The sequence below is a fragment of the Crocuta crocuta genome, unplaced genomic scaffold (genome assembly GCF_008692635.1).
Source record: "Crocuta crocuta isolate KB4526 unplaced genomic scaffold, BGI_CrCroc_1.0 scaffold526, whole genome shotgun sequence".
Lineage (NCBI taxonomy): Eukaryota > Metazoa > Chordata > Mammalia > Carnivora > Hyaenidae > Crocuta > Crocuta crocuta.
In genome coordinates, this window is record NW_027528811.1 from 138,870 (window position 1) to 155,300 (window position 16,431).

Here is a 16,431-nt window from a genome sequence, read left to right on the forward strand (position 1 = left end):
GGGCGCCTAGAGGGTCCAGGAGAGACCCCGGCGACGCCCCGCCGCGCCCGGCTCGGAACACAATGTCCCCACGACGAGGACAAGATTAAGCACAAGGCAGAGAGCAATGCTGCGGGCGATTCACACGCCCTCGGAGCGCTGTGTTAAAGCGTGTGAATAGCGCGCTCCCCTCGCGCCGCCGGCCCCTCGGCCGCGCATACCTCCCGGTTGCTATGACTGGCTGGCTATGGCCTAATCGCCGACGAGGGGGAAATTCATATAAAATATCGCGGGCCATTGTGGGCCTAACGCGGCGTGACAGTGGCTCACAAAGCCAGATTCATTAGCCCCAGCAGGTAATCGGGACGCCGGCCGCGCTGCCGGCCGGGCGGTGTCAGGGGCCGCGGCCGCGGTGGGGCACGGGCAAATTCCGCTCTCAGGTGCCTCCTCCTTTGTGCGGCCGCCATCGCGACACCCCCTCCGGCGGGCCGAGGTCGGTGGGCGTCGTCGGAGGGGCGCACCTGCTGGCCGGGGCTCTGGCAGGCCTCCCGACCGTCTGGCGGCCCGCGGAGCGCAGTCCCCTTTTCGTGCTGGGGCGGCGGCGGCGGCGGCGGGGCGGAAGGGGCCTTCAGTGTTGGGAGGAGCTTTGGCGGTCCTACCGGCCCGAGGGAGGGAGACAGAGCATCTGCTGGCCTTGCCCCCACGCAGGGGCGGCGGGAGAGAGGCAGGGTATCCTCGACCTGCCCTTCTGTGTTCTCTCCCCCCCCTCCCCCGCCCCCGGGGCTTCACCTGCAGGGTGGCCAGGGCTCCGGGGGCCCCAGAGAGGGAAAGAGCTCGCTGTGGCCTGCGCCTTGTGTATGTTGGGGGTACCACATGCTGAGTGCATCCCAGTTCTCCAAGATCCCAGCCCCCAGGGAGGCTGGGCACCCCCAGGAGCTGACAGCCCCAGCCCAGGCTCTGGGAAGGCCTGTGGCTGTGGGCACCCAGACACCACAAGGGATGTGCTCCTTGTCCAGAGCACTGGGAGAATTCACAGTGGGTGCAGGCTGGGCAGGGTCGGCGTGTGGACTGGGGGTTCACCCCATACATCTGATAGGAGAAAAGCTGGACAGGGATGTGCTCAGGGAGCCTCCTTGGGGCTGAGGACTGGGACCCACTGCCCTGGCCGGGGCCACTGTGATTGCAGGCAATGTCATGGGGAGCTTCACAGATACAGGACAGCCTGCCCCCAACCCCCACTGCACCCTTCTGCACACATGGGAACAGCACCAACCTCAGTGCCGTGGGTGTCTTGCCCCAAGGTCAGCCCCACCCAGAGGAGAGACACAGCCCAAGGTCCCTAAGTAGGCCTTAGTGAGGCTTACTCACCCGAGGGAGGGCACTTCTTCTGCCTCTGCTCAGCCAGGAAGGTTCTGATAGGCCCTGCAGCTCTCAGGGGCACTCATACTCCACCCTGCTCTGAGCCCAGGTCCCTCCTTGCAGCCATCTGACAGGACGCAGGCCCTTAAGTCCCAAAGGCTGGCAGTCAGGGGCCAGACTTCATGTAGGGGACAGACAGAATGTCTGCAGCCCATGCAAGAAGTGGGGGATGTCAGAGATCCCCACTATCAGCTCCCCATGTCCCTCTGATGGGGAGGTGTCACAGCCCCCATATCAGGCCACCATATACCTCTGATTGGGGATGTCAGAGCCCCCATATTGCCCCCCCAAGTCCCTCTGATGGGGGATGTCAGAGCCCCTCATATTAGCTCCCCAAGTCCCTCCGATGAGGAAGTGTCAGAGTCCCCATATTAGCCTCCCAAGTCCTTCTGATGGAGGATGTCAGAGCCCCCTTATTGGCCCCCCAAGTCCCTCTGATGGGGAGGTGTCAGAGCCCCCATATTAGACTCCCAAGTCCTTCTGATGGAGGATGTCAGAGCCCCCATGTCAGCCTCATGTCCCTCTCATGGGGAAGGTGTCAAAGCCCCTGTTATTAGCCCTCCAACATTCCTCTGATGGGCAGATGTCAGAGCCTTCCATGCTAGCCCCACCCCCCACATCTCTGTTAAGGAGGTGGTATCAGAGACCCCCTCCCTTTCCCCATGCTCCCTCCCTTCTCCTGGCTGGGTGCTATTTGGGGACCTCCCTCCACAGGCCTGCTGGGTCTGGCCACCATCTTGAGGAGGGGGGTGAATCTGCGAGTCATGGTGCCCTAGGGCATAGTAGAGCCTGTGGGCTCAGCCCAGGGTTGCATCAGAATCACCTGGGACCCTTTAGAGAATGGGTGTCCTTCCAAGAACTATGGCCCCAGGCCCACAGGTGTCTGCAGTGATACACTGCCTGGGCTGAGTGCTGCCGGGGCAGCCCCCAGGCCCTCCTCTCTGCAGTGTTTGCCAAGGGTCCACCCAGACAGACACAGAATGTTCCAGGAGCTCCACCTCGTCCATCGGTGGTCACATCTGAACCACAGCCCCTTTCCGGGAACTTATGCTGCCAGAGGTCACATTCATTTCTTAGAAAGGCCACTCCAGCTCCCCCTCAGGCTAATAGTCTCATCACAGGAGCAAATGTGAGTGTCTCTATCCTCATCTAGTGTAAGCTCCCACAGCCTTCCCCCAGGAGAGGATGGGGGTCCAGCCACCTGGAGGCTGCAGCCACTGATACAGCCTGGTAGAGTCTCCGGATCCCTTGCTGGGGGTGCAGGAGCCTCTCCCTCGACCCTGTATGAGCTCAGCACTCACTTTTGTGCAGCCCAAGGTCAGTGGCTGACCCACTCTGAGCCTCTGCATGCTGGGTCTGAGGGGCCCTGCAGGACCTGCGGTAGCAGCGGGCAGAGAGGAGTGCCTTTCTTCCTGCCTGAGCCAGTTCTCTCAGCCCTGATAAAAGGATTCACCAGATTCAAGGCAGGGTGGCCTGTTAGTCCGTACCAAAATAACCCTCCAGGTGATGTCCCCACAGGAAGGTCAGCGTCAGAACAGAGGCTGCAGGCTTCTTGTCCACTTAGAACACAGTCATTGGGGCACCTGGGTGACTTAGTCGGTTAAGCGTCCGACTTTCGCTTAGGTCATGATCTCGCGGTTCGTGGGTTCGAGCCCCGCGTCGGGCTCTGTGCTGACTGCCAGCTCAGAGCCTGGAGCCTGTTTCAGTCTGTGACTCCCTCTCTCTCCGACCCTCCCCTGCTCATGCTGTCTCTCTCTCTCTCTCTCTCCTAGAAATAAATAAAAAAACAAAACAAAACAAAAAACAAAAAAAAGAACACAGTCATTGCTCAATTAACAGTTGCCAACTGCCAGCTTCATGGTGAAATGTGAAAGATGAACCTTCTTCAACATAAAGTTGAAAGGAAAAATACCCCTCTTTCCTGTTAAAAGGTTCTTTTCTGAAATTATGATAGTTATTTTTTATATATATCTTATCTTCTCACAAAATAGTAAAAGTAATAACACTTGGCAATCCTGATTCAGTCCTCAAATGATCTAGGGTACTTGACAAGCCCATGAAATCCAAATCTGGAAGGAAGAATTTGCTACAATCCCTTTAGTTCTAAAGTTCTTAAACCCAGGGGAGCAAAGTAACTGTTGAAGCCCATCTCATAGGTGACACCTAGGACTTCACTGGCCTAGATGTGATGGAGCCCTGTTGGGTAGTTTTGGTTTTTTTTGCCCTCTGCTAGGTACCCAGCTCTCACCACATAGGTCTCCCTCAGCTGCCCCAGACATTACTCTCCATCTGTCAACCATCCAACCACCCATCCATAAATCCATCCATCATCTATCCATCAATCCACCATCCATCATCCATCCAATATATATCCCCCTCATCCATCCACATACCCATCCATCCATCCATCCATCTACACACTCATTACCCATCACCCTCTATCCATCCATCTACCCACCGACGCACTTCCCCATCCATTGATCTAATATTCATCTCTCCACCATCCATCCATCATCCATCCATCCGTTCATCCACTTATCTATACATCCATACATTCATCCTTCTACCACCCATGTACCCACCCACCCATTCATCCAGCCAGGCTGCCAGCCACCCACTCACCCATTCATCTATCCATCCATCCATCCCAAGCCTGTCCCAGAGTTCACATTGCCAGTGTGTGTCATTGTGTCCCCTATTCTATCCCTCATGAACCGTAAGATCCCAAAGGCAGGTGACTTAGCACAGCCCAAAGCAAAGAACCTGATCCACAACAGCAGAGTCTCCCACTAAAAGCAAGATTCCCCTGGTTCATCCCCCCTCCTTGCCAGTGCAAAGACCACTTGATAGTGGGTCATCCAGCTTCTGCTTAATTAACAATTGGATGGGTAGCTCTTTGAACTTTCAAAAGCATGGGTTGTTAGAAATTGCATCAGATAGAGCAGCAATCACTTTCTTGCAGATTTCTTACCTTGGTTCTTGAGAATGGGCACCTTACTTCTTACTCACACCATATCCCTAGTTCTTAGCCTAGTGTATAGCTACTTATAGACTCTCAGACCCTGGATGGATAAATGGCTGGATGGATGGATGGCTGGATGGATGGATGGATGGTAGGGTGGTGGATAGATGGCTGGCTGGATGGATGGATGGATACATGGATGGTGGATGAATGGATGGTTTGATGGATGGATATATGGATACTGGATAGGTGAATGGATGGTAGGTTGGATGGATGGATGGATGGATGGATGGATGGATGGACAGATGGCCAACTGGATGGGTGGTTGGATGGATGATGGATAAATGGATGATGGGTGGATAAATGGATGGGTGGATGGATGTATACATGGATGCTGGATAGATGGTTGGATGGGTGGATGGATGGATGGATGGATGGACAGATGGATGGATGGACAGATGGCTGGCTGGCTGGATGATTGGTTTGATGGATGGGTAAATTGTTGGTGAATGGGTGGATGGATGGATAAATGGATGGTAGATGGATACGTGGATAGTGGATGGGTGGATGGATGGACAGATGGATGGATGGCCAGCTGGATGGATGGATGGATAGTTGGTTTGATAGATGGATAAATTGATGGTGGATGGATAGATGAATAAATGGATAGATGATAGATGAATGGAAGAAAGGATAGATAATTGATACTTTGCATGAACTCAGTAACTAATTAGTAATGAAACAATGGCAAATTTCTGGCAAAGATGGTTTTCCCCATGGAGAATGCCTAGCTCACAGAATTACTTTGCCACTAAATTTTCTTTCTTCTTCCTTTTCCCAACCATGACCTCACTTCGAAATTATGATAGTCATTTTTCATATATCTTATCCTTTCATGGAAAAGCAACAAGGCTCGGCAGTCCTAATTCAGTCCTCAAATGATCTCTGGTTCTTGACAAGCCTGTGGAATCCTAGTCTGGAAGCAAGATGTGTCTAGTCCTGAAGTTCTTTTTTTTTTTTTTTAATGTTTTTTATTTATTTCTGAAAGAGAGAGACAGCATGAACAGGGAAGGTCAGAGAGAGAGAGAGATACAGAATCTGAAACAGTCTCCAGGCTCTGAACTAGCTGTCAGCACAGAGCCCGACATGGGGCTTGAACCCACGAACCATGAGATCATGACCTGATCTGAAGTCGGACGCTTAACCAACTGAGTCACCCAGGCGCCCCTCTAGTTCTGAAGTTCTGAGACCCAGGGAGGCAAAGACCATCTCACAGGTATGAAGAAGGATCCTGGGGCCAGCAGGGCAGTCCCAAGTAGCTCCAAAGGCTCACACCAGCTCCATCCCAGGGACTTGGCAAACTGGCAGCATTGGCCCTGTTTGAAGGAGAGCTTTCCTCCTCTTTTCTTGACCTGCCGCAGCCCATTGCCAGTGACGGTGACATGATGGAGGTGTCTCCAGTCTCATTCCGAAGATGTGATTCCCTTTCCAAGGTGTGATGGCCCCCTTCCCACTCCCTAGCTGCCTCTGTTGTGGAAACAGCTTCTGTCAGTGGCTAAGAACTTTCCTGTGACTGGGGCAGCTGTCTAGGCTCCAGACCCTGGTCTGAGTTCTTGCAATGTCCTCCCCATGCATGGCCTCAGGGGAGCCCTGTCCTACCTGCTCCTACTCCAGCTGGTGGGCTCATGACCTTCTGATTTCAAACCCCTGTGGAAATCTGATAAAAGCAACAGGCTCTCTGTCCAACACACACACATGGTTTCTGTCACACCCTGTGACTCCTGCCCCAGGTGAAGCCTAACCCCCAACCCGGGGTCGGATGCCCCTGCTACTGAGAGGTGTCACCTGGACATGCTGGGAGTCTTCCTTCTGCATGACCTCAGTGTGCATTTTAACTTTTCTTTAGAAAGAACTGTAGACATACAGAAATGTGGCAAGGGCGATGCCCAGAGTCCACATCCCCTCCCAGTCCTCCCCAGTGCCGGCAGCGCCAGCTGCATCCATCAACACAAAGATCTGTCCGTGACAGTACCCTCCAGACTTCTCCTAGGTTTTCCCCACTTCTCTACCTGTCAGGGACCCCATCCTGAGTACGCCTGGCCCTGGCCCTTTGTGCCCGCAAGACCAGGAGGACCCAGGTCCAGGCCTCTTGGGTTTGTCTGACGTTTCCTGACTCTTGCTGAGAAGGCCTCCATGGTGTCCCTGGGGCATCTTCTCAGGAGCTGTGTTGCATCAGCCGCCTGTCCGCTGCTGTGGTCCCAGCAGCCCCGACCCCTCAGGTAGGGTGGTGCAGACCAGGTGTCTGCAACACCAGGCACAGCCTTCCCAAAGTGCTTGGAGGCGGAGCCTTCCATTTTCAAGCAGACTCTGCCAGAACAAGCCGTCTCACCGCTTTCTGGCCATGGGTCTTGTGGCCTCTCCTTAGTGGCTTCCTTTCCTCACGAGCAAGTTGGAGGCAGGCTACAAGGCACTGTCAGCCTTCGGGACTTGATATGTGACGAGCCCCTTCCTCAATGGGCAAAGGGGAGATTGAGACCCACAGGGGAAGGAGGCCGGGGCTGGGTGACACAGCCAGCTGGTGACAGAGCAGGGCAGGACCGAGTTCTCCTCCAAGTTCAAGCCCCCGCCCCCTGCCCCAAGCACACCCTTCCCCTCGAGTGTGTCTGGTGGCCTGGCCGGTCTGCCTGAGTCTGATAAACAACCACACCCTTGCTCGAGGAAGGCGCAAGGCCCCAGGCTTGCTGGCTCTCTCCTTATCTCAGAGAAGAGGTGGCAGTCTCCTCCAAGAGGAGCAGTTCTGGCCCCCTGGGCAGGGGTCGGGTACCTGAAGCAGCAAGACAGGGGAAGACACCAGACTGTGTGCACTGGGTTCCAGGAGTGCCCAGAACACACCTGCCTGGCTCAGGAGCCCATAGGCCCCTGCACAGAGGGTGGGAGAGGCCCCAGGCCCAGGCTCTGCAGGGGCGAGGAAGCAAGGAGCCAAGCCCACCCTCAGGGAAGGCAAAATAAAGGTGTGGCTCTGCGAGAGTGCAGGGATGGAAGGGCAAGGGCTCCACGTCCAGGACACACTGGCTTTCATTCACGGTGCCTTGGGCCCACAGAAGGCAGCTCCACACCTGCCCGAGAACTGATGGTTGTATTACGGAAACAAAGTGAGGCAAGGGCGTCCAGTATCCGGGGGAGGTGGCCGTCTGGCTGGCCTTTGGGGAAAGGGGCAGTGAAGGATACTGAGTGGGCTGGGGTAGAGATCCAGCCCCACTGCGCGGGCCTGTCCAGGGTGGGTTCCGACCCTGCTGGGCCTCCCGGTCCCAGCCCAGGGCCCCTGCCCTCTGCTTAGGCCAGGCCCTCACCCCACCATCTATGGGGATTGGAAACAAAAGACGAGCAAAACACAGTCCGCCACCTCAGAGAGCTTCATGCCAGGGAGAGGACCGAGGAGAAGGTTTCCCGGGCCAGGCACCTACCGCAGCTGGACTGCACGGCCAGGGCCCTAAACAGCAGACAGGGGAAAGGGCACGTGCATGTGACCAGAGAAGCAGCTGGAAGTCGCCTGAGGGAAGGACGAAGGCTGAGTGCGGGCGCGGCCGGTGTGCAGGTGAAGCAAGGACATAGTGCCAGGAACTCCGAAGGGACCAGGCAGGGACAGGTGTCATGAAACAGTCCATGTGTGCATACATATGTGTGTGCATACATATGTGTGTGTGCAACATGTGTGGCACATGCGTGTGGATGGGGGAAGCTGGAGGCTGGGAGTGTGGGTTCCAGCCAGAAGCCTCTGACCCTGCAGCTGTCTGATGCTGAGGGCTGGACTCACAGGGAAGGGGGAGGGGCAGCACAGGATGGATAAACGTGCGATTTTCAGTGACAGGTGTGTTGGGTGCTGAGCGAGTGTCAATGTGTGCATGCTACTGGCCGGAACCCTCACTGCTCCCCTGCCCCTACCTGTCTGGGCTTTGGGGCAGGCCACAGCCTCTGATCGCTCTCCCCAGCATGAAGCCCACCTGCCCATCCTCCTCCCAGGACCAAAGCCCCCTGGGCACTTATGTGGGTCACAAGGCAGCCGTATCCCCATGATGGGAGCCATTGGGAGGCCCAGCACTGTCCAGGCCTGCTGCCCAGGATGGATGCAGGGACATAGCAGGGCACACGCCCCACGCCCAGTGTGGAAGGCCAGGCCAGGCCATCCTCACATCCACGTGTGTATATTGCAAAATGAAATGATCATCTGGTGACTATCCATCACGCCACATGGTTATAATTGTTTCTCTTGTGATGGGAACTTGTAAGACCTCTTAGCAAGTGTCAAGCACACCACACAGCTTTGCTGACAAGTCACCATGCTGTGTGCATCATGTCCCTGGGACTTAGGATTTTATGCCACAGTTTTCTGTCCATTCGCCTATTGATGGACATTTGGGAGCATTGGGGTTGAGGGTATTACAAATAATGTAGCCATGACCCTTGCTTCCTGGTCTTGGTGACCACCTCAGTTTCCTTGGGGGTGAATACCCAACTGAGTGGCCCGGCCACCTGGTAGGCATACGGCTGCAAGAAGCTGTCAAACTGCTTTCCTAGAGGCAGCACCGAGTTCCCCAGCAGCACACAGGGCTCAGATTCTCACATCCTCCTCAGCACTGGCTCTGATCTGAACTTCAGATTACAGGAGTCTTTGTGGTTCCTTGCCAGGAATGATGTCCAGCATCTCTCCTGGGGCCTGTAGGCCTCCCAGGTATTTTCTCCTGATATCCGCCCTCCTCCTTGTGTCCTGTGCGCAGGGTGCCCCTGTCCCATGCAGCCCTACCTGGCCCCCACACCCATGCCCACCCCAGGTGCCCAGGCCCAGACCTGCCAGGCCAGCGATGCCCCAGGCTGGGCTCCAGCACCCCAACCCTGCTGGGTCCTGCCCACCCGATTGCCTCTCTCTGCAGCCACCCGGGAGTCCGCCTTCGTGCACGCCATTGCCTCTGCCGGTGTGGCCTTCGCAGTGACACGCTCCTGTGCCGAGGGCTCCGCCGCCATCTGTGGCTGCAGCAGCCGCCACCAGGGCTCCCCGGGCGAGGGTTGGAAGTGGGGCGGCTGCAGCGAGGACATCGAGTTCGGAGGCATGGTGTCTCGGGAATTTGCAGATGCACGGGAGAACAGGCCGGATGCCCGCTCCGCGATGAACCGCCACAACAATGAGGCCGGACGCCAGGTATGTTGATGGCTCCTGGCTCATCCTGGGGGAGCATGTGGTGGGGACTGTGACCACAGACCTGCACGCTCTGGGGTGCACAGGGGGTCATCCATCCAGGCCCAGTGCATCCTCGGGGGCGGGGGAGGCATCCTACCACAGGCCTGTGGGGTCTGGGGAATGCACTGAGAAACACCTCTGGCCACATTCCCGAGGTTCCAGGGAAATAGAAGCTTTCTGGGCAGGATGTGGGAGGGCTGAGTGGGGTGGCCAGGCTTTGTGAAACAGCCCCATGCAGTTAAGGCCACTGGAAGGCAGGTAGGATAAGAGCCACGCAGGAGTGCCTGCAAGTGCAGGGAGGAAGACAGTGAGCCCACTACAGCACAGCTGTGGTAAGGAAATGCACACTTGCAAGGTGACTCGGGCACCCAAAGGGGCCACACCCCAGGCTGACATCTCAGAAAAAGCCTCCTGCTGGAAGTGGCATTGAGAGGACGCATGCAAAGTCACCGGCAGTTATCCAGGTCGGGGAAGGCCAGGAGAGCCTCAAGCAGCCCAGAGTGTAGGACAGGACTGCAAGTGGGGCTGTCTGGAAGAATAGAACATGGAAAGCAGGGGAAGAATAGAGAAACAGGGACCAAGCCATGAAGGGCTCCAGGAGCCCTGTTTGAAATGACTGGGCCCAAAGGACTGACTGCCTATATGAAGGCATCTGTGGGGACCCGGAGAGCTCCAGCAGACGGAGCTGGCTTTAGAACCAGCGGGCTCACCTGCCAACAACAGGAAACAAGATGAGTGACTCGTCTTTGTGTTGGAGACAAGCACAAAGGGCCCTGTTAAAAGCATAAGATGCCCTCCTGTATGCAGTCCCCTGACTTATCCCAAGGACGATGGGTCCAATGCAGACAAGAAACAGTCTTTTCAATAAATGATGCTCAGTGGATTGGGTAATGATATGGTGGGGAAAATTTACCTGATCCCTACCTCACACCATATAGAAAGTCAATTACAAACCCAGATGGAAAGGGTAAGACAAAATGAAACAAAAATGTTAGGAAGAAAATATGAGAGAACATCTCTGTGACCTTGGAATAGGCAAAGATTTCTGTGTGTGTGTGTGTGTGTGTGTGTGTGTGTTTATTATATTTATTTTGAAAGAAAGAGACAGAGAGAGAGAGTGGGGAAGGGGCAGAGGGAGAGAGAGAATCCCAAGCAGGCTCCATGCTGTCAGCACAGAGCCCAACATGGGGCTTGATCCCACAAACCACAAGATCATGACCTGAGCCAAGATCAAGAGTTGGGCACTTAATCCACTGAGGCCCAAAGCCCCAAAGACTTCTTAAACAAGACAAAAAGAGCACTTATAATGGAAGAAACATGTAATAAGGTGGACCGTATGAAAGCGAAGAACTTCTGTTCATAAGAGGACACCTATAAAAGGTATAGGGGGCTGAAAAGGCAACTCTGCTACTAAAAGACAGCATAATGGGAGTTTCTGGGGAGCTGGTGCTCAGCATCCGGCCATTTGTGAAATTTCATCAGGTTTTGCATTTATATCATCTGTACTTTGTGTATGTATATTATGCCCCATGAAGTTACTTATCAAATGAGCAACCTCAAATAGTGAGGAATTAGCAGCCTGAGGGCCAGGAGAAGGCGAACTCTGAGCCCAGCACCCAAGGCAGATTTTGTCCAGGAGTCACTTGCTGATGTGGAACAGAGTGCATACACCGAGCTGCATTTCAGTAGCCTCACAGAGCTGAGGGGCCCAGCAAGGGTGCTGTCTCTAGGATAACACGCCTCAGTTTAGCCCCGGGGTCCTGAGGAGTAAAGGAAAACTAGAAGTAGCCCAGCCCATGTGCACATGTGCAGGCCAGAAAAATCTCAAGATCTGAGAACAGATTACGGTGATTCCAAATTTCTGGTTTTCCCACGCACCTAGAAAAGGCAGGCAAAACCTCTTTGGAGGATGATAAATTTATTCAAGGTTTAAAAAGTGTTTCTACAAATAGCTTTTCAACCACATTTAATCAAAGATAACCTGTCACATGAGCTGGTGACAGAATGAGTGATCATCAGCAAAAATCACAGAAACGAGTCCACAGGGACTCCAGATACTACAATGATGAGACACAGATTGTGAAAAAATATATGTGCTTACTTAGGTTTACAGAGCCAAAATGTGAGTCTGAATGTTTCAGCTGGGAACTGGAAACTATAAAAAGCATAGAATATATTTAGGAAACAATCACATTGCAATTGTAGAACTGAAAGATGTATGAGGAATCCCAGTAAAAGACAACAAAGTGAACATAAGCTTTTCCCTCTGCACAGTCTCAGAACACCACTAAAATGGCAACAAATGAATGCTATAGCACATAAATACATGATACCTCCTGTCAACGTGGAAAGCAGTACCAAACAATGGCAGCCAAAGTTTGCAAATTGAGAAGCAGATCCATGAATAGCTGGGTCTTAGGAGAAAGCAGAATCTTAAACCAGTAAAGGAGAACTCCGACAACCAACCTAGGAATTACTAGTACCAGATGTCTTGAAAAGTACAGATAAACACTGGGTCTAAAAACAGGAAGATGGATTGATCATCTATTTTAAAAGCAATTCAAAACCCACCAGACTCTCTGTTCATCTCCTTGCATCCAGGCAACACCCCTCCTTTACCATGGCAGAAGTCTGGAGATGTAGTCTTCGGGAAGGGCAAAGCACAGTGTGTCTGGATGGAAGGGCACCAAGCAGAGCCGGGGTGAAGGTGAGGTTTCCCAAGTGAAAGTAGTCTCCATCTACACATGCATTTCTCTTCCTAGTCTTCAGATACCACAGTGAAGTTTGACCCTCCAGAAAGGAGTAGAAGATTCTCCTCTGGGAATTGGACCAACCCAAGAGGGGACTCAAATAGACCTGCTTGGGATTCCCCCATGAAATAATGCAGCCAGGTCACTCTATAGTGAGGGTCCATGCTGACAAGTCCCCACGAAGCACATGAGCTTCCAACAAAATGTTTAGTGTCCTGCTTTTATTTATTTTTTAATGTTTATTTATTTTTAAAAGAGAAAGAGAGAGACCAAGCAAGAGTGGGGTAGGGCAGAGAGAGAGGGAGACACAAAATCCAAAGCAGACTCCAGTCCCTGAGTTGTCAGCACAGAGCCCAATATAGGGCTTGAACTCACAAGCCATGAGATCATGACCTGAGCCAAATCAGACACTTAACCAACTAAGCCACATAGGGGCTCCTAGTGTCCTGCTTTTAAATATGAGCAGACAGCCAAGGATCACAGGACATCTGAGGAAGGCCTCCTGCAACCACAAAGGTAAAGAAGAAAACAAAAACAAAACTTATGGGAAAGAGACATTGTAAAGAGAGATGTAAATGTCAAAACTACCACTATTTCAGGCACCTGGCTGGCTCGGTGGGTAAGGCATGCAACTCTTGATCTCAGGATCACGTTGGGTGAAGAGATTATATTTTTTAAAAAATGACTGAAAAAAATTTCAACCACCTGCGTGGCTCAGTCAGTTAAGTGTCTGATCCTTGATTTGGCTCTGGTCGTGATCTCAGTGTCATGATATTGAGCCCTGAGTCAGGCTCTACACTGAGCATGGAGCCTGCTTGGGATTGTCTCTCCCTCTCTCTCTGCCCCTCCCTCACTTGCACTCTCTCTTTCTCTAAATAAATAAATAAACATTTTTTTTTAAAAAGAAAGGAGTTTTTAAAAAACTACCACTATCCCCAGAGATATAAAATGCTCTTTCCATAAAATTGAAACAGGATGTTAAATTAAAAGAATATTCAGAGAATGAAAAAAATCCTGCTAGAAATTAAAAATAGGATAGCAGAAACAAATCTCCCAACAGAAAGATTGGCAGATACTTCAGACACCCTTCCACGAAGTAGAAGAAAATAACAAAGAGATGGAAAATAGGAAAGAATGGAGATATGCAGGTTCTGTCAGAGAGAGTCAATGGCGAACATGAAGAAGAGGAAGTCAGCAAAGAAGGCAGGAAGGCTCCCAGGACTGAAGATCACAGATTTCAGACCAAACAGGCCAAATAAGTAACTGGCATATGAAAGAGGAGACCCACACCAAGATGTAGCATTATGAAGTTCACAGCCTATGACACAGAGAAGCTCTCCAAACCTTGGGTTTCATGTAAAGGATTGGGAATCAAAATGGCATCAGAATACAATGGAAGCTGGAACAAAAATGGAGTGATGCTTTCACAGTTTGGAAGGGAAATAATATTGTAAGCCAAGAATTTTATACCCAGCTAAACCATCCTATCAACTTTTCAAGTAAAAAAACTGTATTTTCAGACATGCACAGTTCACAAAATTTATCAGAAACTCTCTGAAAAAGATGTCTCTGAGAAGCTGAAATCTTAGAATACATGATGTGTTTGAACATCTTGAGGAGGATATTTACACAGTTTGGGGGAAGTCTGAGCCTGAATCCGTGATAAGTACATTAAACACAGCAACAACAAAAAACATCCTATCACTGGGTATGACATTGAACACGGTTCCAATAGCGTCAGCACTCGATATCGATCTAACTGATGATGCTTTAGTTTTTTGGGGTAGAGGAGGCTGGGAAGGTATGCATTGGCATGCTGGGGTGATGATAAAGATCTGACTTCCCACCCTTCATTGTGAGGGGGAGACATTGCTGAACCCCTAAAACTCAAGCAGCTGCAAGACAAACATTCTGTTAGAGATGTGAGAGACACAAGTTGTTGCCTTGGCCATCGGGAAGGTGCTGTGTGTGCATGGGCATGGGAGCAAGTCTCAGGAATGCTTGGCCTCTTTAGAGTATAATGCATGTATAACTTTGATAAAAGTAAAACTAAGGAGACTGAAGAGGTCTCTGCTCTGGAGAAAAGAAGAAAATGGAGATGAGACAGAAATTAACTGGGGGGAGGGATGCAGTCATTACAGATACCCCTGGAAAGGGCCAGTATGAGAGGGAAGTGTGGAAGAAACAAACAGGTGAGGGGGACGGGGTGCAGGCAGCATCAAGACACAGATCCCACCTTACACTGTCCGACAGGAGTGTAATGGGACTCACATACACACTTATGCATTTTGTTGTAGCCACATTTAAAGAGGAAACAGGTGGCATTAGTTTTACCATGAAATTTTATTAAGGCCAATATACCAACCAACATGTTATCAATGCCATAATGGTCACAATCGATATTAAAATAGTGAATGAGATACCTTACATACTTTTCTTGCATGAAGCCCGGGGACTCTGTGCAAGCCAGCATCTGTACATACAGCACACCACACTGTGGACTGGCCACATCTCAAGGGCCCATGGGTAGCAAGTGTCCACCACAGTGGATAGTGTAACCTTAGTTCGGATTGAGTCACAGGCCCCTTCTTCCCCAACCCCATCCCTTCCCTCAAAGAGAGAAGGAAAGAGGGGCACCTGGGTGGCTCAAGTTGGTTAAGCAACTGACTCTTGGTTTCGGCTCAGGTCATGATCTCATGGTTTATGAGTTCCAGCCCTGCATGGGGCTGTGCACTGACAGTGCAAGCCTGCTTGGGATCTCTCCCTCTCTCTCTGCCCCTCCCCTGTTCTCTCTCTCTCTCTCAAAATAAATAAACTTAATTTTTTTTAATAAAGAAAAGTGAAAAGAGAGAAGGAAAGAAACACATTCCTAAAGATCCCAAGATTTCCCAGCCTTGTCATCCTGCACTACCTCCCTCCTCTTCCTATTCCCTTACAGTCCCATAAATCCAACTTCCTGTACCTAGAAGGNNNGCGCCCCAGACCCAGCCAAGGAGAAAGGTGAAACTGTCAGGCCCTGTCCTCCAGGATCTTGGGTCGGCCAGGAGAGGCACTGGGCTCAAGCACCCACTGCACACACATGAGGTGGCGCCGGGGACCCACGGAGGGGGGACTTTATGGAACAGACAAGTTGCATTGAGTTTGCCAGGAGAACATGGGGCGATGGGACCACAGGACAGGAGCACAGCTCCGGGGAAGCGGGGCCCCGCGCATACTAGCTGCACAGGGCCGGCTCTGATGCCCCTCGTCGGCATACTCCTGCAGGCCATCGCCAGCCACATGCACCTCAAGTGCAAGTGTCACGGGCTGTCGGGCAGCTGCGAGGTGAAGACCTGCTGGTGGTCGCAGCCCGACTTCCGCGCCATCGGTGACTTCCTCAAGGACAAGTACGACAGCGCGTCGGAGATGGTGGTGGAAAAGCACCGCGAGTCGCGTGGCTGGGTGGAGACCCTGCGGCCGCGCTATACCTACTTCAAGGTACCCACGGAGCGAGACCTGGTCTACTACGAGGCCTCGCCCAACTTCTGCGAGCCCAACCCCGAGACCGGCTCGTTCGGTACCCGCGACCGCACCTGCAACGTGAGCTCGCACGGCATCGACGGCTGCGACCTGCTGTGCTGCGGCCGCGGCCACAACGCGCGCACAGAGCGGCGCCGCGAGAAGTGCCACTGCGTCTTCCACTGGTGCTGCTACGTGAGCTGCCAGGAGTGCTCGCGCGTCTACGACGTGCACACCTGCAAGTAGCGCGCCGCGCCGGGCTTGCGGCTCCTGCAGCCGGTGGGCTGTCCCCGGATAGGGCGGGGGCGGGGCTCCTCCCTGGACAGGGCGGGGATGGGGCTCTCTCTGGGGCCGGGCTCTTCCCTGGATAGGGTGGAGGCGGCGCTCCAACCTGTATAGGGTGAGGCCCCCAACTGGGGCTCGTGGATGGGGGCCGGCCCTCCACCCCGCGTGTCCCTAGTAGAGCGGAAGTGGGGCTTCCTAGATGGGGACTGGGCCGCCCTACAAGCGCTGATTTTCTCCCTGGATGGGGCGGGGCTCCTGTCTGGGAGCGGGCCTCCGAGTGGGGCTCCTGGAGGGAGGTGGGGTCC

General features: G+C 53.0%; 1 protein-coding gene across 1 annotated transcript in view; it reads left to right on the top strand.

Annotated features, from left to right (window-relative positions):
- Positions 1 to 16,087, top strand: part of WNT3A (Wnt family member 3A) — a 41,069-nt gene extending 24,982 nt beyond the window's left edge. The window contains exons 3-4 of the mRNA XM_077755861.1: positions 9,289 to 9,554; positions 15,608 to 16,087. Of these exons, the coding sequence (XP_077611987.1) occupies positions 9,289 to 9,554; positions 15,608 to 16,087 (746 nt within the window). The remainder of the gene's footprint in view (positions 1 to 9,288; positions 9,555 to 15,607) is intronic.
- Positions 16,088 to 16,431: the final 344 nt, after the last annotated feature.